The sequence below is a fragment of the Epargyreus clarus genome, unplaced genomic scaffold (genome assembly GCF_041222505.1).
Source record: "Epargyreus clarus isolate Ecla_fem2 unplaced genomic scaffold, WU_Ecla_fem_2.2 ptg000012l, whole genome shotgun sequence".
Lineage (NCBI taxonomy): Eukaryota > Metazoa > Arthropoda > Insecta > Lepidoptera > Hesperiidae > Epargyreus > Epargyreus clarus.
In genome coordinates this window covers 9601115-9628646 of record NW_027332220.1, presented here as the reverse complement: position 1 = coordinate 9628646, position 27532 = coordinate 9601115, and the positions used below count along the sequence as shown (strand labels likewise).

At 34.9% G+C, this 27532-nt stretch overlaps 1 protein-coding gene across 1 annotated transcript in view; it reads left to right on the top strand.

The window, feature by feature from the left end:
• Positions 1–648: 648 nt before the first annotated feature.
• LOC140746381 (uncharacterized) overlaps positions 649–27532 on the top strand; it is a 41066-nt gene continuing 14182 nt past the window's right edge. Inside the window, exons 1-2 of the mRNA XM_073078506.1 lie at positions 649–786; positions 25934–26907. Of these exons, the coding sequence (XP_072934607.1) occupies positions 758–786; positions 25934–26907 (1003 nt within the window). The 5' untranslated portion in view covers positions 649–757. The remainder of the gene's footprint in view (positions 787–25933; positions 26908–27532) is intronic.

The following is a 27532-nucleotide window of genomic DNA, read 5'->3' as shown; positions in this document are numbered from 1 at the left end:
TAACTCACCAATTGAATTTGATGGATTATAATTTACTAGTTTTTGGCCGCGGCTTCGCCCGCGTTTAAAGGAAAATAATATAAGATACATAAAACTGAAAATTCGTACCTTCAGCTTTGCCAAAGATCATCACTTGATCAAATGCATAGTTTACGATTCAATTCTTACTAATATCGATTAAAATAATCGATGTTTTGGATCCAATAGATCGATTATCTGATTAATCGATCTTAGATCGCCATCCCTAGTTCCCGTGGGATTTCCGGGATAAAAATTATCCTATGTCCTTTCTCGGGTCTCAGAATATCTTTGTACAAAATTTCATTAAAATCGGTTGAGTGGTTTAGGCGTGAAGAAGAGACAACCAGACAGACAGACAGACAGAGTTACTTTCGGATTTATAATATTAGTAAGATCTACTGGTAGAAAAGTAGTTATTGCAACAAAATTTGATCATCGCATCGCAACCAAGGGTTAATGCTAGTATTGCTAATAGTAGAAGACGTAATAATTATTTATATTCAACAATAGCTTATGAAATCTTCTATTATCAGCGAAGGCCCAATCTGTGCGTGATGTTGTCGACAGCGCTTATCGTCACGTTTTCTTCGATTATTACGATCGATATTATTTCGATTCGATATTATTTCCGAACGCACGCTTGTCTCTTTATTTTTTTAAATAGTTTAAGCTGTTGTATCGGTTGTGAAATGTTTGTGTAGAGTTGAAAATTGGAATTATGTCGTGTTTATAAACGATGACCTTTAGGACTCTGTTGCAATGGATGTAAGTAGTACCTATCTTTTTTATTTTGTAATATACTCATTGATTATTGCGTAAAAGCCATATTAGATATAGGTGGTTAGGTAGGCATTAGTGGAAAAATCCATTTACGTTTGTTTGACTGCATTTGAATTGTACACTTCTAATGTTTCTCTATTTTCCTTTATTTCTCGATATTACCCAGTTATATTTAAATTAGGAAATAAAATAAAAAGTACTCGGGTAAAATTTGCATTAAACTGAAAAAAAGATTAGAATTTTTGTCTCAATAAAATTAGAGAAGATTAAGACTAGGAACAATTCCAAAATAGTCAAAATATATTTTATTATTTTGGGTTAAAAGACATCTGAATTATTTTATTTTTTTTTTTTATTTTTTATTTATTTATTTGTACAACTTACGTTATGAAAAATCCATATTTTAATTTGTAATGGTGGCCCAAACGTTTTGGAACTTTTACTTTTGTACCTGCCTAAAATGTTTTCAAACGCCCTCTAAGTTTCAAAAATTATGTTACTTAACAAAATCCTAAATAATGTGATACCTATATACTCGTACCTATATTGTTATATAATACCTACTTCCTTATGTGTACATATTTCAATTTGTACAAAGAAATTGTAAGCAGTGAAGAGTAAAAAGTATGTAATTTGTTTGAGTATCATGCAACTTGCACTTTATCACTGAATCGTAGTGTAACCACAAATTTTAACGATTTTTGAGTTTTATGTTTTTTTTTTGTATGTATTTACCTATACTGTTATAACACATACTGTTACAATTTATAGATATACAAAATTTAGGTTTTATATCATTTTTTTTTATCAAGTTTTTATTACTTGTTAATAATTGGTGTAAGTGATAAAAAAATATTAAAAAAAAAACAATAATATATTCTTAGATTTATAATTTATTCTAAATAATTTTAATAATATGATTTTAATTTAAAGGTAAGGTTAATGGTTAGGTCGATACATTTCAATTAAAAAAATGAATTTATTTATATTAAAAACTTATAGTTATAACTTACGAATACATACATTTGTACTTTATTATAATATGAGTTACGAACATTAATATATTTTTAATGAGCATATGAACCAGGACGGTCCAGTAGAAAATAAGAGTTATGGTCACCTTAATACTAATTACCCCGATTACTTGCAATTTGCTAGTATTCATGCAACGATGTAAACATCTGTGGTTTCGCCCATGTCTTTAGTTTTCGTAAAATAGTCACGTAATACATTTTGCAATAACATATGTTTCAGTATTTCTTATTTTATAAAAAAAGTAGAGTCAAATTTTATTTTGGAAATATTTTCCATATCTACAACCTTTATGCTAAGAAGATAATTAAGATTTTAATAATTTATTACTTTATATCTTTGACAAATATTTTTTCAATCTTAAATATTACTTTGTACCTCGATAATATTTGTTAGTAACAAAAAATCTTTTAGGTTCTAACTTTTGGCGTAATTAAATTAAAAAAATAAATAGACTTTAAAAATGTATAGCAGATTAATTTACAAATTTAATTTATTGCATAAATTATATCCATATATACCAAATTCCGGCATTGCACGCAGTACTATATATAACACGAAAGGTTTCAACGTATTTATTCTCCGAACATATTTTCTTTACTGTTGCATTTAAAGGCATCAAATTTCGTACTTTGATTACTATTTTATTTACTCAATGCTCAATATTTTATCTGTCACTGTCATTTGAGTATCTCGATTACATATTACATTATCTTCTCCATTACGTATTCAATCCATTAGCCCTAATTACCTCATACGTCGATGTTGCCCAAACAAAAAAATACAACCTAATTTTGATTTCTCAACAATTAAGATTGCCATCTGTGTGTGGGTCACGTTGGATTTATTAAATCGAGTGTAATTCCTCAATAGATAATGGCAACACTCAGTAGCACAGATTAAATACAATGCTTATTCACACGCGCCGGTGTTTACAACAATTACACAGATAAAATCGTTTGTTTTTTTTTAGAAAAATGTCCCACACTTTCTTTTAGCACAAAATAGAGGCATAGAAAGCTTAAATAGGTTTAATAATATTTATAGACATTTTTATACTATAAATCTAGCGTTTTGCGACTTGTGTGGATCGCAACTGATCTACTAAAGCTCGCTGTTAATAATCAATCGCTCCATGTTTTGCCTACTTAAGATTTATAGTTGACAATTTCTGCCTAGTAAAAAAGATAAATAACATGGAGTTTATTTGGGGTTCATTACTTATGTCTATGAGCTTCAGTTTACTTACCTTATGGTCGACTGCATATGTTTGATATTTTTTTTATTATAAAAACTTTTACAAGCGATACTACAATAATTATAGATGAGAAGGACACAGAGATTGAAATTGAATTGTCAAGTTGGATTTAAATATTCTTATTTGTCAAAAACTCAAAGCTAAACGGGTTTTAAGCGGCAAACATCTTCTAACACGTACCTACTGCTTATTTGCTTAAACAAATACAGCTAAATCAACCTATGATTGACCTTGGGAGCCAATTATGATGTATGTGTGATTGTGTCGTTGTCATGTTGTCATCACGACCTTGACGGCTATAAGCGACTTTTCTACCTGTGCAAACCTTATGTATAAGATTTTCTAATATTACCTATTAATCCTGGATTTTTGTGATCAGTGTAGTCTATTTTGATCCTTTGTAAAGTTTCTATCGTTAAGGGAAAGTTTGGTCAAAGTACGCGCCTTTAATTACAATCAGAAGTAAGTTTTAGGTATGTATTATAATGAAGTTGCCAATTGTAAAAAGTATTTTATTGTACTTAAGTAATATTAACATAAATATTGTATTAAGATCGAGTAATTTATCTGATTTTAAGTGAACGGAGAGATATCAAGTGTCCATTTCAAAAATATAAATGTAAAGATGGGGCCAAGTTCGGAAAATCGATATTCGTGGAACCCATAAAAAGGGCAAAATGTAACTAGTGCCATAAAATACTTCCTATAATTATAGCTTAGGATCTTTCACCTAGTGTATATTATTCTCATTTCTATAGCACTACTATGATTGAAACTCCATAGCTAATGCTTAGAGGCTAATACTCGTACCATTGATAAATTGACAGAATTAGTAAGTTGAGAATGCATAAGTGACATACATATTAATATTGAGACATAAAGGTCGATACTTAATATCTTTGTAAAATATATTATGTGGGACAAAATGTGGTTCAAGTAATTCTATAATTGAAGGTAATATTAATTAAATGTCTATAATTTTTTTATAGTTACGTAACCACGATATGTATTACTTTTATTCTAGAAGTAAACTATATAGTAACTTTGAAGTTATTTATCACGAGATAGTAATAAAATATGAAACAGGAATTGTACTGCTTACATAAAAAATTGGCCAAGTGCAGGTCAACTCGCATACGGAGAGATCCATGACAACATTTTTTTATTTTTAAAATTATAGAATAGAATAATAGAATAGAAAACATAGAATTTGTTCTAGCCCTGAAGCAAATGCATTTTGAAAATTTCAAATATCTACCTATTACGGTTTAATAGATAAAGCTAAAATGTCGTTTCTTTTATAATTTTTTAAAGAGATCTAGGACAACTTAATTATTGAGGACTGTGCAAATTCGTTAAGGAACTAAACTTATGAAGTGAACCTAAAAATATACCCAAAAAAACTTGATAAGTGATAACAAAACAAAATTTGCAGTTTTCTACGACAATTTTACTACATATACCAGCTATTCTTGCACAAGTCTTCTGTGATCCTAAATCAAGGTGATGAATGAGAGAGGTTGTCAGCACATCACGTGTCCCAATTTGCTATAATTGTTAGTTGGGACGCAAACGTGCTGGGTCGAGTGGCTGGCCTGACAACTCATTTAGTTTATATGCTACTTGTTATTTGTGCACGGCTAATAAGCTTACGACATTAGTTTATCTGTTAGAAGGTTAGTAGTAGCGTATGTAGTTAATTGGTCATCTTAAATCAATTCTGCCTTATTAAAATAATGTTAGACATAACGGTTTGTGGTTTGAAGAGTGTAGTAATGGTAAGGGTAATACGAGGTATTGAAATTTCGTACTCGAGGCTAATATCTGCTGTCTATTTCTGGTAGGACTCTAATGCTATTTATGGTGGATGAAATGTCTCTTGCTAGGCGGCAGGTAAGTGGTACCTACTTATCATGTGGGCTCCATACTCGTTTATATTTCCATATTATCCATTCCATACTTGGGTATTGTTATAAATAATAAATAAAAACTAGTAGAACAAAAATTATTTTGGAAACGGAATACAGATACCTTTATATCAATAAAGAAAGTTGTCTTTATCTCCTCCTTTAAACCAGAACACAGCTGTGTCAACATTGTTACTAAATATGTATTAGATACTAATATAAGGTAGAATTTGACACGGAAAAATTACTTACTAAGGTATTTGTTTTTATCATTAGCAAATGAATTAATTATGTCGGCTTCTTGTTCGTTAAACTGCTTCAATTTTTATATAAATGTAAGGATAGGATCTGTAGATGATCCTTATGCAAAGGCATTTTTACTCTTTCTAAGACCCCAGGGGCCTGAGGGGTTTCCTTGAGAGACACCTTACGGCCTTTAGTTCTAGCTGCAAAAACGTATTATCAGGGCTATTATCGTCAGTTTCCTATTGGTACTGTATCGAATTGGTCCAGAATGCCCATAAGGTGTGTTTCCTTGGATGGTATAGCAAAGTATTAAGATATTAATAATGAAGATGGGCACCAGCGTCTCTTTGAAAAGTTACTCTATTACGTTCACAAAGATGAACAGTCAAGATTAGTTGCGGCAAAAGCCTATTATTAAAATAAGCCTGATGTTTGGTTTAACGAGATACACACAGTCTAAAATAATTCGATAAAAATGTAAATAAACATACGCGGGAAGCTGTCAATTATGAAAACGTGATAAATCGACTTCTTCTTAGCTAGGGTTGCCAGTTGTAGATAGATTGAATTATTTTAATTTCTTTTGATATTGATTTGGTATTGACTGAAATAGCCACTGCCTTCGATGTTTTGTCTGTGCCAACAAGTTCTTTCCATGAGATGCCTCATTTTTGGACGTCCACTCATCAACACATAACAAATTATCAAAGAATTAATGGCAATTTCCTTATGTTCAATAGGGAAATTTATTTTCTAAAGCATTTATTATTATTCCCTAACTTTTTATTTGATTATTAAAACCAATATTAAAAAAATAAAAAGGTGGTTAATATTGGTGGCTCGACGAGTGAGGTACTGCCAAACTTATTTCTAGCGTAAAGCAGTTCTTGCGATTTGGTGGAAGGGTGTGTGCGCCTTATCTATACTAATATTATAAAAAGGAAAACTTTGTTTGTTTGTTTGATTGTAATGAATAGGCTCAATACTACTGGACCGATTTTAAAAATTCTTTCATCATTCGAAAGCTACATTATCCACGAGTAACATAGGCTATATTTTATATGAAAAATATTTGATAAATAGATTTTGAGGCGGTCCAAAGTTTGCCGGGTCAGCTAGTTTACATATAAGGCGATATCTAGATGTTGGTAGATTTGTCGGAGGCATCCTTATTGTAGACTCCACAGACTCTTGTTTATAGAAATAAATATCAATTATTAGGAATCTTATTTTCTCCAAAAACTATCGGTAACCCTAGTCTTAACATATTTTTATTCCCAAGACATAATAACTACACGTCGACGTCCACACATCTGATGCTCAACGACCAAAGAAAGTGAATTGCAACAAAAAGTAATCGAACTTTCAATTTCGCTGCATTGTACTTCGTCTTGTAATGTTGCCAGATGAAAAATATGTTTTAATCTGTGCGCATGGATATTTAAGATTTTTGGTTGTTTTATTTTTCTATAGCTATTTCTGAAAAACTCTTGCAACGACATTTTTTTATGTGATGTAGGAATTATCCTAACAAAACATTTATGTGAATGAGGGCCATATTTGTATATAGAAATATCGGCCTCCTGAAGTATAGAGTATTGAAACTTAAAATTAGGCCAAATTTTGTTCACAATTTTATTTTCAATGAATGAGGTACCTACATATTTAACACACCCTTCTTGTCTCTAAAATACTGGCAGCTTAATTACATATTTATTAAATATATTGACTTAAAAGTTCAATTAATTGCATATACGAGTGTCTTCTCCTTTTATTGAATTAAAATTTGCTGTTAGGTAGTATTCCTCTAATTAAAATGATGATTCTGAGATATTTATATTAGGAACTAAATAAATAGGTATCGACCCTACATATAATATCGTAACTGCAAAATGACTACTTTACAGGAGAACGTTCAAAGTTTCGAATATGCTAAAATGCGAATAAAATCTACATTTCTGTAGGTATCTCTGTGAAATTTGGTATGTATATTTTATTTTATACGCTTTATAACGTTACTAGTGTTGATATAACACATTAAAATAAGGCAATTTCTGCAAGAAAAACGAAAAGGTACTTTTGTGGGTTACGATATTATACGTAGGAGGGGTCGAATTATATCACAGACCTTTGGACACAACAAACAAATCTGTGGTATATACAATTATGTATACATTGTTGGACATCTCACAACATTGGCCAGCGCCTTGACCAACTTGGCTGATTACAATCAATCGATTACAATCAATCAAAGCGCGTGTAAACAATGAATACTTTTTTATCGTTCGATTGGACCAATCAGTGTTTTTGCTGACCGATTGCAAGGTGAAATTCTGATGGTTACTGACGAGAAATTGTGTTTGTAAGTTTCTGTACCATTGTTCTCATTACACTTCTTTTTGCTAGAAAATGGACGTTATTGTTTGTTAACTTTCTAGTTATGATTTTCCAAAGCATATTTTTGTTGTTATCAAATTCACGTCGTGGAATTTCAAATTCAATATTTTTATACAAAATTTAAGATATATCTAGGGTAAATGGGACCCTATTGCTAAGCCTCCGTTTTCTGTTCGTCTGTCATTGCTCTATCTGAACCATAGACAATAGATGGAAAGTTGAAAATTTAACAGAGCACGTGTAATACTAAATTCGGTTTTTAAATGAATATGTACCGAATCTAAATTAAAAATAGTTCTTTATAGTTTTATAATGTTAAAAGTAGAATTCGTTTATGTATCCATCATCAACCCTTTAATGTCCCACTGCTGGGCACGGGTCTCCTCTCAGAATGAGAAGGATTAGGCCATAGTCCACCGCACTGGCCAAGTGCGAAATGGTAGACTTTATACACCTTTGAAAACTTTTTTTTAAAGATTTCTCAGGAAGGAAAACATCGTAAGGTTTCCTCACGATGTTTTCCTTCACCGTTTGTACCATAATTAATTCCTAATACGCACATAGCTTTGAAAAATCAGAGGTGCGTGCCTGGGATTTGAACCTCGGACCCCTCGATCATGAGGCCGCGTTTCTTAAACACTAGGCTATCACTGCTCTCATCTCTCAGTTTATGTATTAAACCATAATAAGTAAAACATTGATAGTACTGAACCCTCCATATACGGTGTCTATTCGCACTTGGCCAATTTTATTTTACATGTCAGCTCTTCGTCAGTCACTGTTGTACGCAAAAGACATCATATGTAGAACAACGAGGAACGAATATTTTTACTTATTGACCCATAGCCACGGGCACTGCGTGAAATCTGAATTGGTAACAAAAACTCATTGTGTTAGATATGCTTATACAGTAACAATGGTGGTTCTTTGTGATGCTTTTGATTTTTTGCTTTGTCATCTGCGCAGATGCTGTCTCATTGATTGTTTACGTACTTTTACGATTTTCACATGTTTATATTGAGTTATTAAAAAGAAACAAACATTTAAGTAATAGACTGGACGCATAGATTAGTAAAAATTACTCACTCCTAACAAGAAAATGTACCCAGTTTTGAGAATTGAAATAGTTGCGTAAAAAAGTTTTGCCACGTCTCCGTGCTAAAATGTCCCTAAAATATTTGAAATAATTATTTATTTATTACGTAAATTACGTAATTATTACGTAAATTAGTTATTTATTCGTAAATTTTCTCTAAAAATGTTTTTATTTGTCAAGGATTCAAAAAAAGAACTTACTAAAATAAGCCGTTTGTGGCTTCATTCAATTTCAAGGCGGCGAAGTATCTTTACTATGTAATAGACTGGACGCAAGGAAGTATCGTCCACGATTTGTTACCAATTGTTCTGAAACATATTTCAAAGGCCAATTAATCCGTGTGAAGGTGTAAGTTTTTGTTTGAAAATCTTGACAATATCTGCTCTTTAACCAATTTATTTTATTTCTTTAGTTTTAGGTATTTATTTTAAACTTACAATCCATTTTTTCTACTTACATCCAAACAATTTATTTTAAATCCTCCCCAAAATCCAGTCAACATTTACTAAAATACTGAGAATAGAACTAAAAGCATACTAAGATCAATTAAAATCGTTAAGAATATTCACCTGCAAAATACTTTCAACATTAAAAATATTGACTTCAAACACTGAAATTTTCAAAAATATATAGCTCCATAATTTTCTGAACCGACAGATAAAATTCATATCAATACCTACTGTTGAACTCTCTAAAATACTCCCCTCTGAAATTCCCTTCATTTTCCGAAAATATTCACCCTCTATATATCCCTTTACTCTCTCATCCCCTGAAATAAAAATTACACATAATATTGATCCTGTATTCATGGCATTACTTTCTAGAACCGTCCCAAATTTTAACTTTCTACATCTAATGTATTTGATTGAGCAAACTGGTTTCCGTCTAAAAGTTTTGAAAATGCATTTAGGTAATTGATAACCGATCTTGGATGGATTCCGTGATCTATATGTATTGATTAATCTAACACTTGGAATAATCAATCATAACAAATTGCCTACGATCGTTCGTAATTTGACAATTATTGCATAGAAAAAATCGGATTTTGAGTACCCATACGGATCTAACACTAGTTTGGTATAATCAATCTTAACCAATTGCCTACAAAAGTTCGAAATTTGACAATTATTGCCTAGAAAAGTATCTAATTTAGAAAATTGATACGGAGAGTAAGATAACGGGAGTAAGTGGTTGTGGAGATATGGCGACAGGTTTTGAAGGTGGTAGAACCCTTTGTGGTTCGACTCCGGCGGCACCACCGCCACACCTATTTCTACCTAATAACAGCAGTGTTAAGCGCTGCTGTGTTCCGTTTTGAAGGGTGTGGTAAGGGAGACAGACTTTTCCGAGGCGTTCCAGCTTAGTCCTCAGGGGTAGCGGCGCATCTGTGGCCGACCTCAGGTAGGAATATCTAATCCTATCTGGGGTTGATTGCAGATGTCCACGGGCGGCAGTAGCCACTTACCATCAGGTGGACTGCATGCTCGTCTGCTACTCTTATATTATAAAAAAAAGGTTGCAACGCGCGGACATAAGATTATATTTTTTTATTATAATAATTAATAAGCGCCGCGTTCGCCAATTTTCTACTTCGATCGGTTTTTTTCCCAATTATCGCTTGCTTATACCAGATACCAGATATACAGGTGAATTTTTCAAATAGGCCTTCAGGGCCAAATCCAAAAATATAAGGATTAGCGAAAAATGCTGAAAGGAGTTACGAGGCCGATTTTGATAAATTTGATTTGATATTTCCGAATATAAAATAGCTACTTCAGATGAAAGACTTACTAACTAACTAAAAATAGATTAAAATGTAAATTTTAAACAAAACATCGAATTAAATTAAATAGTCTCATACATACTACTGTGAAATAACGTGCACTTTGCTTTTCAACGACTTACATTTATTTACGAATCAACAACGTTTATACTATGTACACAACAGGGGGGCTAGCCAAGTTGACATTCTACAGTCGCTTGCGCTGTAGAAACGCTATAGAAACGCTAAAATGTATGAAATTATCAATGATCACGTGATCAAAATAGCGAAGTAGAAAAGTCGTAGCCAAGTTACACGATAGAATAGAACGCTAGCGATTCTACAATGCCCATGTCATTGCTTTTTTCCATACAAATGACAACCTTTGACAACCTATTGACAACCTTTTGATTTTTTTGTCAAATTTGTTAGCGAAGCGTATTCTAAGATAAATGTCATAGTGAGCGATCGCGCCGACCCTGTAGAAAACGTAAACGCTAATAAAATGGCGAATTCTGTATCAGCTGTTTGTCACTTCACTACGCGGTATCACTGCATTATAGACTTTAATTACTTTTGATCATTTGAAAATGTATACCTACTTTAAATTTGTTGAAATTTGAATATGGCTCTCTATAACTAGTGTATCCTAAAATATTTTAGAAATGAATTGCACAGACGTTTTTCTATTTTAAATTAATATGAACATATAATACAATAGATACGTAGATAGGATAGAACTTAGAGTTATTCCAGTGCTTAAATAAAAATATTGTCTCAGTTTAACTGTTTTATTGAATCATTATTAATCCTTCTCATAATAAATTTACTTGTAACTAAACAATTTATTTAAATCTTAAAAGAAAAATATAATATTAATATCCGTATCCTTTTTTTCATTATTGTCTCCTGTTTCTCTGCAATCTCCCTGTCTAGGCATAAAGCTGGTAGTTATGAGGTTTATTTGTTGAGATGGCATGTATGGTATACACCCAGTGACATACCCATTTATAATTATTGCCTCCTCGGGAGCCGCTCCTACGATGGGAGAAGATCCTGAGTAGCTCTCCTTTTGATGAGCTTAAAAGTGCGGGTGGATTTCATAAGCTCACTAGCAAGCCCATTGGGGTGTCCTTATATGACGAGTATATGATTTTAGATTATTTGTCACTTCCTCTTTCCCTGTTGTCTCTGCGGCATCAGCTATCATGCGAAGCATTTTCGATTGGAAGCGTTGTGTGATGTCCAAGTTTGAGTTGGATGCGGTTCTCCAAAGCTTAGATCCATATGACCATATCGGTTTTAGTATGACTTTGTAGTAGTCAAGTTTGTTGCTGAGAGACATTCGTGCCATGAGCCAGTAAATTTTACGAAGTTGGACGTCCAGATATTTTCTTTTGGTCACATCACAAATAACATGCAATCGCTGTTACTGTCATTAGTAATATCGCTATAAACAATAATTTGTATGCTCTTTGTAAACAATCACCAATCACCATAGTTACCGTTCATAGACATTATTAAGTTTAGTTTTTGCAAATAGTTTTAATTAACAAAATACATGTACTATAAAATATGGTATATTTTTTATGTATATTATGATGTTATATTTTAATATTACTATTAAATAATTAATTATTACCATGTAGGTATTTTGGCTGGTGTAGAAACCAGACGATATTGTATTTGACGGCACATTGATATTAAATGTGATCGCTAACCATAGACTTATCGTATGTAGAATGAAACTTGCTAACGAATAGAATAGAAAACGAATAGAATGCAAAGTTTGTAACATGGCTAGCCCCCCAGATGTCGTAAGTAGTATTTACATTAAATAATATTAGTAATAATTTGTTACTACATCATAACAACTACTTCATACATAACAAACAAAATTAACAATACACTGTTACGAAAAACCGTACATAACGGAATAAACCGCACATTTTCCGCATGTGTCGTCACAGGCGTAAATATCGGAACTGTGTTGCATAATACAATTTATCTTTACGACAAAAACACCATAATCTGCACATTAGTGCCATGGGAGTGCGGGACCACACGGGCTGCAATTTGCCTCCATTTGCATAGACTTTGACACTTCCTGTAAATTTATCCACCGTTAGCCTAAAGGCCATTACGTAATGGATTAGTTTTTGCGATCGCAATGATCCATCTTTGTCAGTCAATCTGTCAGTTGTTATTAATGTGCGAGCTTCTCACGGTTTCTCGTTGCAAAACTCAAAAAATGTAAGTCTTAGGCTAATTCTATCAATCCCAATTTTTGTCTCAATCAAAATCTCAATCCAAATTGAGTATTTTTGAACTTTGGTAGGCAAAGATTGGATAAATAGATCATTAATAACTTCTGAATACTTGTAGGTTTTTTAATAAAAGCATAAATTAGTAAAGATTACTCACTGCTAACAAGAAAATGTACCCAGTTTTGAGAATTGAAATAGTTGCGTAAAAAAGTTTTGCCACGTCTCCGTGCTAAAATGTCCCTAAAATATTTGAAATTATTATTATAAATTATTTATTTATTATTTAAATTACGCAGTATTACTTATTTATTCGTAAATTTTCTCTAAAAATGTTTTTATTTGCCAAGAATTCAAAAAAAGAACTTACTATAATAAGCTGTTTGTGGCTTCATTCAATTTCAAGGCGGCGAAGTATCTTTACTAATCTATGAATACAAGGAGACTCATTGGAAATTGTCCTAAAATAGCGATTCCCTCTGTTCCCTATCTTATAAAACAATTTAAGGAATAATTTAACAGATAAAAAATGTCATTGTTTTTTTTACACCTTCTTCTACCGTCAAATTAGTAATTAGACCGCTCTTAGACGATTTTAGTTTTAAGGCAAATGTTTTCTTGCTTTGTATAAAAATCCTATCAGTCCTGTTTATAAAGATTAGCTATCACAGTTACAACTTAGTTTAATAGCTTTCTTATCATAGATATAAATACCAACATGAACTTAGAAAATGGCGTATTTGAAATCATAGACAATCATAAACTTTTAGTCTTATCTGTTTATAGAAGTGTCTAGTCTGCGCTTAAACTATAGCAGGTTTCGGATTTCCCACGATAATGCTAACATTAAATACCTGCTTCCTTGTTTCGGTAACTAAAGTAACTAGTTGTAAGTAATACAATCACATTACATGCATTACGAGTATTGGGAACATTATAGCTTCTTAGCCCTTTGAAACTTTACTGGCTGGGAATTTGTGCTAAAGTGGTAGAACTCTTTGTGGTTCGACTCCGATGGCACCACCGCCACACCTATTTCTGCCTAATAACAGCAGTGTTAAGCGCTGCTATGTTCCGTTTTGAAGGGGGTGGGTTTAGGAGGCGTTCCATCTTAGTCCTCAGGGGTAACAGCGCATCTGTGGCCGACCTCAGGTAGGAATATCTAACCCTATCTTAGGTTGATCACAGATGTTCATGGGCGCCAGTAGCCACTTACCATCAGGTGGACTGCATGCTCGTCTGTTACTCCCATATTATAAAAAAAACATTTACAGGCGGAAATTAGTGTATTGGAGAACTCCGGGATATCCAACGGAACACAACTGGAGTCCTCCAAGCGCGATGCCCCGATCGGGCTCTGCCCTGGGAGAGCAGTTTTCGCTCCTCCCACACCATCTGGTGTTCACGACGGTATGCGACCACACATACCGCCGTCCTTCCCGGGGTCGCTTACTGGACGGTTTGAGATCCCAATCTTGCCGTGCGCAACCCCGGAAGCCCTCTTTTAGTCGCCTTTTACGACAGGCAGGGGATACCGTAGACTAGAAGATTGGCGCGGACGCTACCTACCTTATTAAAGAGTTACTAAGCATAGCCGAGAGCGAAATCTAATTATTACACGCCTGATGAGGAATTCAGGTTATATTAATCCAAGTATCAAATTAAATGTAATTTTTTCGTCTGGCGCGCGTCTGTCTATCGTGATCATAAAACGAAGAGCACACTCATAACAAGAATATATTAAAAGTGAAATTGAAAGTCAACGTGTTAACTGTAACGTGACTTGACGAGGTTTTGCGTTGTTTATATAAAATGAGAATAAATTCTATTTTACCCGGCTGTGGAGGGTAATGTTTAGGGAGGGTAATGTTTATGGAGTTTTTGGGCACGACTTTCAGCCAAAACGGCTTGACGGATTGTAACATTCATGAGATGTCAATGGATTCGTCGAAATCGTATCGGGGTAGCATAACCTATATTTTATTATTTTGATGCAATCGCCAAAACGCGAATCACCGATCCTAAAAGTAATCTGGTAGGGCCGTTATGTACTTACATCAACTATCACTGAATTATAAAGCGATGAGAAATTACCGGCCACTATGGTCGTTTAATAACAAACATTTAGTACTCAGGGGTAGCAGCCCATTTGTCATTAGAGATATCCATGAGTGCATGTGACTACTTACTAACACGTAAACAGTATGATTGTTTGATCTATCAATTTTATTTGTAAAGTGTAAAAATATGGAATACAATGCAGTTAACGTGGTAGAAACACGTGTTAAACTTTTAACCTGATTTTTTTCAATAATTTATTGACAAGCGAAAGAATAGAAAATAATAAATTAAAGAACACGTTTATTGCCTTCATTTTGAATGACTAAACATGAAACACATACGCTTTAGGAACCGAAAAAACTAATAATATGTTGTACAAATAAGTGTAGACGGGGCGTGCGCGGACATTTATCGCACACTATTACTTTCTCGTGAATCGAGTAAAAGTAGACGAACCCGCCCGCCACACATCACACCGGCGCGAACTTGTCACACCAAATGTTTTAATGACGAGCTGGAAACAAATAATTGAAACTCGTAACACGGTGACACTTGATTGAAATTAAATATTTATTTGCGGTAATAGTAGTTACAATAAAATGATCATAATAGTTCATAGGAATCACACAATCAGCCATGTCATGGCATGCAAATTGTTATGGCAACGTATATTCAATTCTCCCTTCGATTCCCCGCGACATCTATTTTGGCCTGGAATCTGCTACAAAGGCAATCTAGTGTGTAAGAGTGGGGGAGACCCTTTATTGCCTCCTAAACCGTGGTGTGTTTAGGCAAGTAGGGTAATTTCATAGATTGGCCCTGCGGCAGGGTGGCAGGGGCGCGGGACCACCCTTGGCCCCTAGTTTGCCCCTGCGGCAGGCGTGTGACTAACCCGTTTTAAATATAGCTGTGTTCTGTTTTGAAAGGTGTGGTAAAAGAGAAAAATGGCCCTACTTGGCCGTCAGTGTTAGCAATGAATCTTTGTTCGTGTTTATTTGGAATTCAATCCTTCTCATTGAAAGATATGACATTTTATGAAGCGCGAATAATCATTTCCTACAGATCCAGCATTCTAGAAGTATATCAAAAGGGTATTGAATATATGTTTTTCTAAGTAATTTTTCATTATCATGTTCATCTGTCGGAGGGCAGCTAGCTTGCACTTTTTATCAATAACATAATAGTAATTTGCATTTCTACGCTCATATTATCACGTTACATTAAGTATACACAAAGATATAACATACACAAACACTTAGACCCAGCGATACCTAAGATAACTATGACGTCATCGCTCAGTGCATCAGTGTGACAGGAGGACCAGTATATTGAGCGCTAATCAAACAGGGCGAGTGTGACGCGTCCGATCGAGAGACGCTCATTATGTCGTGTTATTATGAAATAGAAACATACGCTTTCTACAAATTTCTATTTGTGCAACTTAGTCAACATTTATGATATACATATATTGCAGATTTCGCCCAAAAGTATAGAAAGTGTTCTTTGCACACGCGGGAATGCACCGCGGACGACTGCTATTAGCGTACCCGTGGTCCTAATGCAATCCCGACTCGAGATCGTAAAGTCGAGATCCCGCGGGATAAGAAATATCATCCCGAGAGTTTCTGGTAGGTACTCGTCTAGTTAAAAAAATCACATCACTGTAAACTATGAAAACTGCTTGTTGGTTATAGTGAGGTTAAATAAAACAAAATATTATTGGAAACAAAAGCCTTTATCCTTTAATTTGACTAAAGTAACGAAATAATTAACAGTTTTACTAAAATAATCAAAACAAGGTATAGAATAGTTAAAGATTAAAAAGTAGTTAAGGGTGATTTTGAAAATAACTCCTTAAAAAACAAAGTGCGCACCGGTGGCGTCGCGAGCGGATGTGTGTAACATCGCTAAGCATTGCCGCTTAATCCCGTCAATCTCGAACGACTCTAGTCATATTATGCTTCGGGATTGGTCCCGAAAAAATACACGGGATCTCGCGAGACTGGGATCCCGCGAGACCGGGATTGCATTCCCTACGTGGTCCCGACAAAGGGCGTTCAAAGAAACATCGTGGGGTTTTAGCCGGTAGGAGTTCGGCATATCTTCTACCGCTACCCCCGCAGCTGAGAGGAACCCATGACGGGTTTCCCCACGAAAAAAAGGATAGACTGACTTACATAATATGACACTGTCTTAGTTCTAAGGGTTGGAAAGGCATCTGTGATCGGCGTTAGGTAGACCCTTCTTTTATATGAAGTTGGATACAGATGTCCATGGGCGGTAGTGACCACTTATCAATAGGTAGACATGTTCATTTGCTGCTTCAATTATCAAATAAAAACACATTAATATGTATGTTTCTTTATCTATAAAATAATTATTTTATTAAGTAGAAAATTGACTTTAGTATGCGCTGACTTCAGTTAGTATTTGTTTTATTTTATTTCGCGATATAAGTATTTCGTTTTAGTTATGGTTAGCATTACACAATTTTGTACGTGAAATTTGTTATTAATGACGCTATTATTATTACTTATTTAATGTTAATGTTATCCCCGACTCTATAAGATCTTCTATCAGAATACGGTACAACAAAGAATATAATTATATGAATTAAAGTAATAAAATCCAGTAATGAACTGTTAAACCGTTAATTGTATGTTGTCCCGTGAGACAAATTAACACACTTGATTCCATCTGATGTATGATACGCATCAGATCAAATCTTGTCGTACAAACATGTTATACCCACATACGAGCTTGTATTCAAACTTGAGAGTAATTATAAATTATAGTTAGCCTACTTAGATATGAACGGTAAGCACAGATGAAAAGACGCGGTATAGGGCGAACATCCATAATTAAATATAAGGGTTAAAATTTATATGTCATGTTTTATTTAAATATTTTATAAATAAATACTTTATACTAATAACAGTAGGTCGAAGTGCCGGTTAGTTACAATCTGTTCTGGAAAATATAAAATAAAAATATATTTTTGAGAGAATTTGTGACAGAGAATGGTGATAGATAGTGAAAAATATATAATGAAAGGAATCATACTGTTTTATTGACAACGTAATAAGCTTAAAAATATTATACTTCAATTTGAAAAAAATGAGATTTGAAGACAGTCGATCTTACTATGAATATTTAGCATTATTTCTAGATCTTAAAAACTATTTCTGAGCCTACATACGTCTACATAGTTGGTGAATCAACAAAGGGTATTGTGGTTTGTTCCCAGCAGCTATCTCTAACAGGAGATAGCGAGAAAGCCGATTAAAGCGCAAGATTCGTTGTAACATAGATGTGATTAGCGACAATTAGTTTATATAAAACTAGTTTTTGATTACGGCTTCGCACATGTGAATTTTTAATTATTTTTAAGTGATAGAACTTTTGGTTAGACTCCGAAGGTAGCGCCGATACGCCTATTTATGTCGAATAGCAGCAGTGGTTAACGCTGCTGTGATCTGGTTTTAATAGTACTGTTAAGAAGGCATACTACTAAAAGGGATACAGGCTATCCAATGTAGTCCTCAGGGGTAGCAAAGCATCTATGGCTGATCTAAGCATCTAATGTTAACAGGGGTTGATTATAGATGCCATGGGCGGCAGTAGCTACTTACCATCTGTTGGATACCTGCTAGTTCGCTACTTCGTTATTATAACTAGTTATTATTACAAAAACAAAAAGCCGACTGCTTTATATAGTCAATGGTATGGAAAATATAGTATAAGGTAATTCCCACAATTTAGATGAATCCATAAACACCTTATACGTTAAAATCCATTAGCCGTTTAGGCTGCAGAGCATTCCAAACAATGAGGCTTACATAGGTGCATACATATACATACAAACTCTCAAACATTACCCTCCGCAGATTTTGAGCTTATAGTTCACTGCTAGACGATCCAATTTTTTCACCTTTATAGACTACTAGCTGACCCGGCAAATGTTATGTTGCCATATAAATGAAAAAAACGTTAAGGGTGAACAACCTTATCACTTAGGGGTATGAAAAATCCCCCTCGTAAACAAAAAAAAAAAAAAAAAATAGGTATGAAAAATAGATAGTAGCCGATTCTCGGACCTACTGAATATGCATATAAAATTTGGTAAAAATCGGTAAAGCCGTTTCGGAGGGGTACGGTAACTAACATTGTGACACGAGAATTTTATATATAAGATAATTTACACATAAATCGAGATAAATCTATTAATAACTCGAGGTAACCATCCAACACGGCCACACTATGGGCAAGCAAGGCTACCTTCATATGGGCATATCCTCAACACTTAAGTACGGAAGAGGTGTATTATATGGCGACTGACCACTTCCACATTCGCATGTATCATTGACCCAGTGGGAGAGGACGGGGCCAATTATGTCTTTTCTTTATAAGTGAATCAATAAATAAAGATGAAAGGTCAAGATGCCGCTTGTGCTGGTACTATCGACGACCCGCGTGGCGGAGCGGTCACCATACCGGTCTGACGCGCCGAGGGTCCCGGGTTCGATCCCCGGCCAGAAAGAAATCTAAATGATGAATTTAGGTTTCTGTTTCTGGGTCTCGGTGTTTGTGTATTTGTCTCTGAGTGTGTCCATGGCACCCACGATACAGGGCATCTTAGTGTGGGGCTGTGAGTGTAGAAAGCGTATATATATATATATATATATATATTTTATCAGATTTTGTCTTTTGGGTTTTTTTAACATAGGAGTAGCAGACGAGCATGCAGTCCACCTGATAGTAAGTGGCTACTGCCGCCCATGGACATCCGTAATCAACCCCGGATAGGATTAGATCTTACCTGAGGTCGGTCAGAGTAAACTACATATTTACAAAAATCAAGGTTTCCTTACGATGTCTCCCTTCGTAGTTAAAACAAGCGATAATCTTTTTTTATTACATCTTCACCGTAATCATCTACCCATTACTGTCCCACTGTTGGGCACGGGTCTCCTCTCGGAATGAGAAGGATTAGGCCATAGTCCACCGCGCTGGCCAAGTGCGAATTGGTAGACTTGACATACCTTTGATTTTTTTTAAGATTTCTCAGATATGCATGTTTCCTCACGATGCTTTCCTTCCCCGTTAAAGCAAGGCATAATTAATTTCTAATACGTGATTATCAAATTCGTGTTTTTATTAAATACTACAGTCCACACGTCACCCAAAAGACATGTGCATGTGCACTCATTAATCGTATTAGCGTGGAACAATTGGAACTTTCCAGTTGTGGGTATAATTATGTGAGACCCATTGTCGCGGGGAGAACGTCCGCGTTTCTGTGAACCTGATCGAGATAGTAGCACTGACAGATTGTTTCCGCGTCTGTCGTTTTATTGTTGTATTTAATTTGTTGTCTGTGGTCTAGGTATTGAAGTAGTGAATGAGAATGTAGTCTACCTGATGGTAAATAGTCCAAGTTCTAATGTAACTTCGTATAGATCAGCTTCGTATTTGAAGCCGATTACAGATAGATTGCCACTTAATATTTTTAATATTTTTTTAATTAATAATTGATAATAACAAACAGTAACCTGATGGTTTAATCCATCCAAGTCCGAGGTTCAAATTGCAGGCATGCGGTATTTTTCGAAGTTATGTGCGTATTAGAAATTAATTGTCACTTGCTGAAGGTGGAGGAACACATCATGAGGTAACCTGCACACCCGAGAGATAAAAAAATCTCAAACTCGTTCGTCGGCGTAGTCTCTCGCTTGTGTATGAACCCCCTAATATTATTTTGGTACCTAGATTCTTCTTTGATAAGTAAAATAGAAAGATACTTCACCGCCTTGAAATTGGATTAAATTACAAAAGGCTGATTTGTGAGTTATTTTTTTCATTCTTGACAAACAAAACATTTTTAATGTACGTATAAATAACAATTACGTAATTAACGTAATATATAAATAAGTATTTCTAACATTTTAGGGACACGGAGACGTGGAAAACCTTTACTTACGCAACAATTTTAATTCTCTAAACAGGTCACACTTTCTTGTTAGGAGTGATCTATCTATGTATTTTACTCATCTAAGAGTTTTTACAACAACCTTTAATATAAACTAACTCCATTATTACATAATTAACTTGTTATTAACAGGAAAGAAGTTCCGAGCAACCTCACGTTAATATCACCCACTTAACTTATCTCGGAAGCGCATATGTTATATAAATCAAATGTTCACATACAAACACGAAGTACATCCGTATCACTTAATGTAATAGAAATAAGAAATGAGCGTATAGACCACCTAGTTTTAAGTGTTAAGTGGTTACTGGCGCCCATCATCATCATCATCAACCCATTACCATTTGAAGGTGGTAGAACCCTTTGTGGTTCGACTCCGGCGGCACCACCGCCACACCTATTTCTACCTAATAACAGCAGTGTTACGCGCTGCTGTGTTCTGGTTTGAAGGGTGTAGTAAGGGATACAGACTTTTGCGAGGCGTTCCAGCTTATCCTCAGGGGTAGCGGCGCATCTGTGGCCGACCTCAGGTAGGAATTTCTAATCCTATCTGGGGTTGATTACAGATTTCCATGGGCGGCAGTAGCCTCGTCTGCTACTCTTATATTATTAAAAAAATATATATATTTCGCGCCAAACTGCTAGTCCGCTCTGAAGTTGTTGCGAACAAGTGTAGGAACAATTTGTTATGGTGACGCGATTCATTTCTATATTCAGAGCGGTTTCAGTTTTACGCGGACTATATTGTCCTACTGCTGGGCACGAGTCTAATCTCTGAATGAGAAGGATTAGGCCATAGTCCACCGCGCTGGCCAAGTTATTAATCGAGTAGGTGTGCTGGTTCCCTCATGCTGTTTTCCTCCACCGTTTAAGCAAGTGATCATTAATTTCTAATACGCGCATAACTTTGAAAATTCCGAGGTGCGTGCCTGGGATTTAACCCCGGACCCTTCGAAGAAGAAGGCGTATTTCTTAACCACTAGGCTATCGCTGCTGGCACCGATGGACATTTCTTATTATAGGAGTAGCAGACGATCATGCAGTCCACCTGATCGTAAGTGGCTACGGCCGCTCATGAACGTCTGTAATCAACCCCGGATAAGATAAGTTCCCTACTTGAGATCGATCACGGATGCGATGCTACTGCGCTGCTCAACTGATGGTAAGAGGGGCATGAGGACTGCCGCCCATGGACTTATGAAATCAACCTCAGATAAGATTAGAGTCCTACTTGAGATCGGCTACAGATGCGTTGCTATAGGACTCATGGTGGAAAGCCTTGGAATAGCACACTTAACACTGCTGCTATCAAGTAGAAATAGATGTGACGATGGTGCCTCAGGAGTCGAGTCACAAATTGTTCTACCACTTTCAAAATTAAATCGTATATACATATATATGAATATGAATTATGATTTTCTTGTCTATGACATGATTTTCTTGTATATGTCTATGACATTCAAAAAGTGATCTGTAAAGAACCTATTTTGAATAAAAAATTTTGATTTGATTTGATTTGATTATGGTTTCGCCTTTCATTTAAAATATCTATTTGCACGAACCATATTAAACCCAAAATATGTATTTTTATTCATCAATTACTTTTATTAAACATAGCAACGTTATTCTACTTAATTAGTAGAAATTACTTAATTAATATGAAGTTCGAGAAGCAATCTCAAAAATGATTGTAATAATTAATTTTAAATCGTTTTATGGTGATTATGTTAATAACCTTGTAAAATTAATTATTACCTCGTTTACACTTTGCATCAAATTCTCATTTAACAAACACCATAAATGAAAGTAAGTGAAAGTGTATATCAAAATAACTGCTGTTGATTATAAAAGCACTCATTTTCGTAAAAACACTGAGGCTGGGTTGCATCATAGACGTTTAACGTCTTCGTTAAAGTTAACTATAATAATAACAATAACTATAACAATGACGATAAGTTTTTTTTTTTTTATAATATAAGGGGAGCAGACGAGCATGCAGTCCACCTGATGGTAAGTGGCTACTGCCGCCCAAGGACATCTGTAATCAACCCCAGATAGGATTAGATACTCCTACCTGAGGTCGGCCACAGATGCGCCGCTACACCTGAGGACTAAGCTGGAACGCCTCGGAAAAGTATGTCTCCCTTCAAACCGGAACACAGCAGCGCCTAACACTGCTGTTATTAAGTAGAAATAGGTGTGGCGGTGGTGGTGCCGGAGTCGAACCATAAAAGGTTCTACCACCTTCCAGCACTATAAGTTAACAATAGCTATAAAAATAACCGAGTTATTTGTCACTAACGTCACTTGTGTCATGGTCACCGAAATTTTAGACGTTGACAAATACGTAAGTTGACAAAACTTTTAACCGGCCGAAATCGACCGATTAACCTTGTGTTAGCTATGACGTCATGGTAATCATCACCATCAACCCATTACTGTCCCACTGCTGGGCACCGATCTCCTCTTATAATGAGAAGGTCATGACGTCATGTTAACCGTAACTAAAATAGTGCAATTGTTTACTTAATCGCGCCCCATGAATTGCTTAACCGTAGATTTGATGGCTGGTTAGGCTTTTGCTAACGTTAAAGTTACATGGTGCTACACATAAATGTTAATACATCTTAAGATTGTTTGTATAATTGAATACTGGAATAAACCGATTTTAGTGTAATTTTCGGACAAAGATACAGGAATGTAGAGAGTAAATAAGAGTATATGTTACTAGCTGACCCGAAAAATGTCGTGTTCCCATATAAATAAAAAAATGTTAAGGGTGAACAACCCTTATCACTTAGGGGTATGAAAAATAGATAGTAGCCGATTCTTAGACCTACTGAATATGCATATAAACTTTCATGAAAATCGGTAGTCGTTTCAGAGGAGTACGGTAACTAACATTGTGGCATTAGAATTTTATATATAAGATAACATTGAAATAGCAAATGAGCATGAATTCCTTGATAGTAGTGGCCACTGCCACTCATGGACGTCTTCTGATCATGATAATAAGCCTAAAGCCGATTATACATTATAGATTCAATCCTAGTAGGTACTAAGATTGACTTTAGGTCGACCTAAAGTCTACGGAAGTGGTTACAGATAGCCATGGGCAGTGACTTAACGATTAACCGTCGTAGAGTCAACTTACCCTGATGATGCTCCGTTTTAGAGCGAAACACGTGTTGGTGGTGATATGTATGATGGCGTATATTTTTAATATTTTGCATCTGCACGCATCCTTTGATGGAGGGAGGGTGGTACATAGTGCATGGTTTAAAATATATATCATCATACATACATATTTGTAGCCTATTGTTGCGAAGTTGTTTTAATCTTAACTTAATAGCATGGATTTCCGCAAAGTAACGCCTGATACAATTAATTAGTTACAATATTTTTCTTAAACTACTACCGGATCGGAACGCGACCTCTACTGAGAATATCCGGTAAAAAACTAATCATCAACCACTTAGGTGGGCAGTATTCTCGTCTCGTACTTCAGTCTTATAAAAAATAAGGTTCTCCGAAGTTACATAACCTCTTATTTACAACTATTTTCGTACTTTCAAAGCACTTAAGTTGTCGCTTCTCATTGCTATAATTAGTTAACCATCGTTAAACTTCGTTGGAGCCTTTTGCGCGGTGTGGGAATTTCTCGAGACTTCTCGAATTTCTCGAAATTTCTCAAGAAGCACTCAAATGATATGGTGAAGATTGCTCCAAACAAGACAATTGTTAGTAATCCATGTGACAATTGATAGTGATAGTCACTATTAAGACAATTTGACCAGAGATTCCGATTCTGGAAAATAAATTCGATTTTAAAATCGTATTGAAGATTGAAGAATTGATAGATCTATAAAATATCGATTCTACAATTAATTGATTTCAATTAACCTTCCCTAAATTTTATTAACAACGCAAATAAGATTGTACAAAATTAAAATGTCGAGACTTTGTGTACATATTTTTTATTTTTGTTTCAAAATGCTTAAAGAATCCACGATTATAAGATGTTCATTGTAATAAAATTTAAAGGTTAATAGGACAAGCAAGCAAAATATGTGGACGAAAGACAATTTTAAGATAAATACAGATAAAAAGTGTTCAATATGACATTGACCTCCAAAGAAGTCACCCATGACTTTAAGACATATATATTTCAAGTTGGACTACTTTTAAAAGATCAACTTATGGGTGGGAATATTTTTAATGATGATCCTTCATTTTAATGAATTATTTTGCAAAATTTTCAATCAAATTCAAATTCAAGTCATTTATTGCAGGATAAGGTGGTATACATGCGTGAAATACATAAGTTTTGTGCTCCTATCCTAACCCAAAGGGTATGCAAATATGTCATAAGTATATAAATTACATAAATTCTAATTAAAATTAACCTAAATTATTTAAATTAAAACAGGACAAAGCATACAATAATAACATTAAATCTTCATATTAAACTAATAATTATACAATCAAATTGCATATTTCAGAACTAATAAAAAATATTTTCTTATAATGGCCTATTATATACTCAAAACAGACAAGATAATAGAAATAATCGCTTTAGTCAATGTCATTAAAAAAATCATTAATGTGGTAGTAGGTCTTGTCAACGAGATGACTCGTAATTTATTTTTAAAATTTTGGTTGTCACTTATATGCCGTATGGTTTTTGGTATTTTATTGAATATCACTGGAGCTTTGCAAAATAAACTTTGTTTAAATATATGAGTGTTACATTTCACAGTTTGTAACTTATCCTTAAGACGGGCTCTTGAATGAAATTTAAATAACTCTGGATTACGTTTTACAAATAAAGCGCATTCAAAAATATACATACAAGGTACAGTTAATCAACTACCTCTTAGGCTAAGTAGGTATAGTTATTATACAATTTATTTATTACAATAAGTAAGAGTATATTTATAAGATCACAAAAAGTATAACCTATTTGTTTTATAACGTTTCGTTTACATATTTACATAATTATCTTGGTTTAAATTGAAATATGCATACACTTGCAATACGAATACTATTTTGGTACACAAAAAGTTTAATAAAGCTCATTAAAAAGCTCTAAATAAAGTGAATATTTCTTTGGTTTCCAGATCGATAATGACTGTGAAGAAGTCGAATCGCTGTGGAGGCTACGCGACACTGGTGGCGCGGCAGAAGCTGCACAATGCCACCCAGCAACTCGACATCATGACCATAAACAAGCCGTCCATACTCCAACACTACAATATAGTCGTCGGATTCAACGAAAAGGATCAGTTGCAACTGCTCACAAAAGACGACGCGACTGACGATGAAAAACAAAAGCTGATCAAAGATTACAGCGACCTCAAGGCGAGCAAATACGAAAACATATCCATTGACGACATCGCAAACTGTGTAAACATTGAAAACTATCCAAATTGCGACAACACTCTAGTCTTTTATGTTAGTAAGAACCTGGGCAAAGAAGCGATCGTGCTCAAATTCGAAAACGAACAGGATTTCAAGAGGATATATTTCACGTACAAGTACTTCAAGATGCGGAATAGATTGACAAAGAATACGACGAATTATTCCAGCAGTGACAATTTGTTTGCGAAAAAGAAGTCGAATGATATCTTCAAGAATAGAAAGAACAGTATGGACGACTACAGCATTTTCGACAAAACCCGGTCCGAGTTTGACTTGATGCAAACTACCGACAACGATGGCGTTACACATATTTCTGTGCAACAGAAAAACACGCGCTTCGATCAGCCGATGAGCCTAATCGGTATTAGAAGCCATTTAGAAGAAGCGGGTGAGATAGATAGTGTTATTTATACGGATATCGACATTCCTTTGAGGCCTGAGAGAAAGAGGATATTTCATAAAAAAGCGAAGGCACCGCCGCCTCCACTGCTTCTGAATAAAGAGACTCCCAAAGTACTTAAAGGAGAATTCGTGCGGGTTAACGTTGAAAGATCTCCAGACGTTATACCGAAAGATAATAAAAACAACAAGATTCCAGATATTCTTATGTTTAGAGAAAACAAACCAAAACGCAACAGCCCAACCGGCAACCTGTGGACGACTAGTAATAAAGGTGGGTAAATTAATACCTATATAAACTTTATTGTTACTAATAATCTCAATGGTTACGTAATTGTTGTGAAGATGTCCGTAATAAGGAAATGTAGTAGTAAAAACCACAGACTCCGGTAAGTCTGTTACGTGCAAGGTATTCATGGTGTGGTCGCATTAAGAGCTATTAACTATAAGATAGTTGTCTAATAACGTATAAGTCAAAGGTGGTAACATATTTTGGTGTGCTACAAACTATAAGATCGTCAGCCAACATGGCCATATAGTGTTTTTTTTTATACAATATAGAAGTAGCAGACGAGCATGCACCACCTGATGGTAAGTGGTTACTGCCGTCCATGGACATCTGTAATCAACCCCAGATAAGATTAGATATTCCTACCTGAGGTCGGCCACAGATGCGCCGCTACCCCTGAGGACTAAGCTGACACGCCTTAGAAAACACTGTCTCTCTTACCACACCCTTCAAACCGGAACACAGCAGCGCCTAACACTTATTAGGTGAAATAGGTGTGGCGGTGGTGCCGCTGGAGTCGAACCCCAAAGGGTTCTACCACCTTCCAAACCTTTAGTGTTAAGGTAGTTATTGTTTAGTTACTTACTTAGGAATTAACGCTAAACAACAC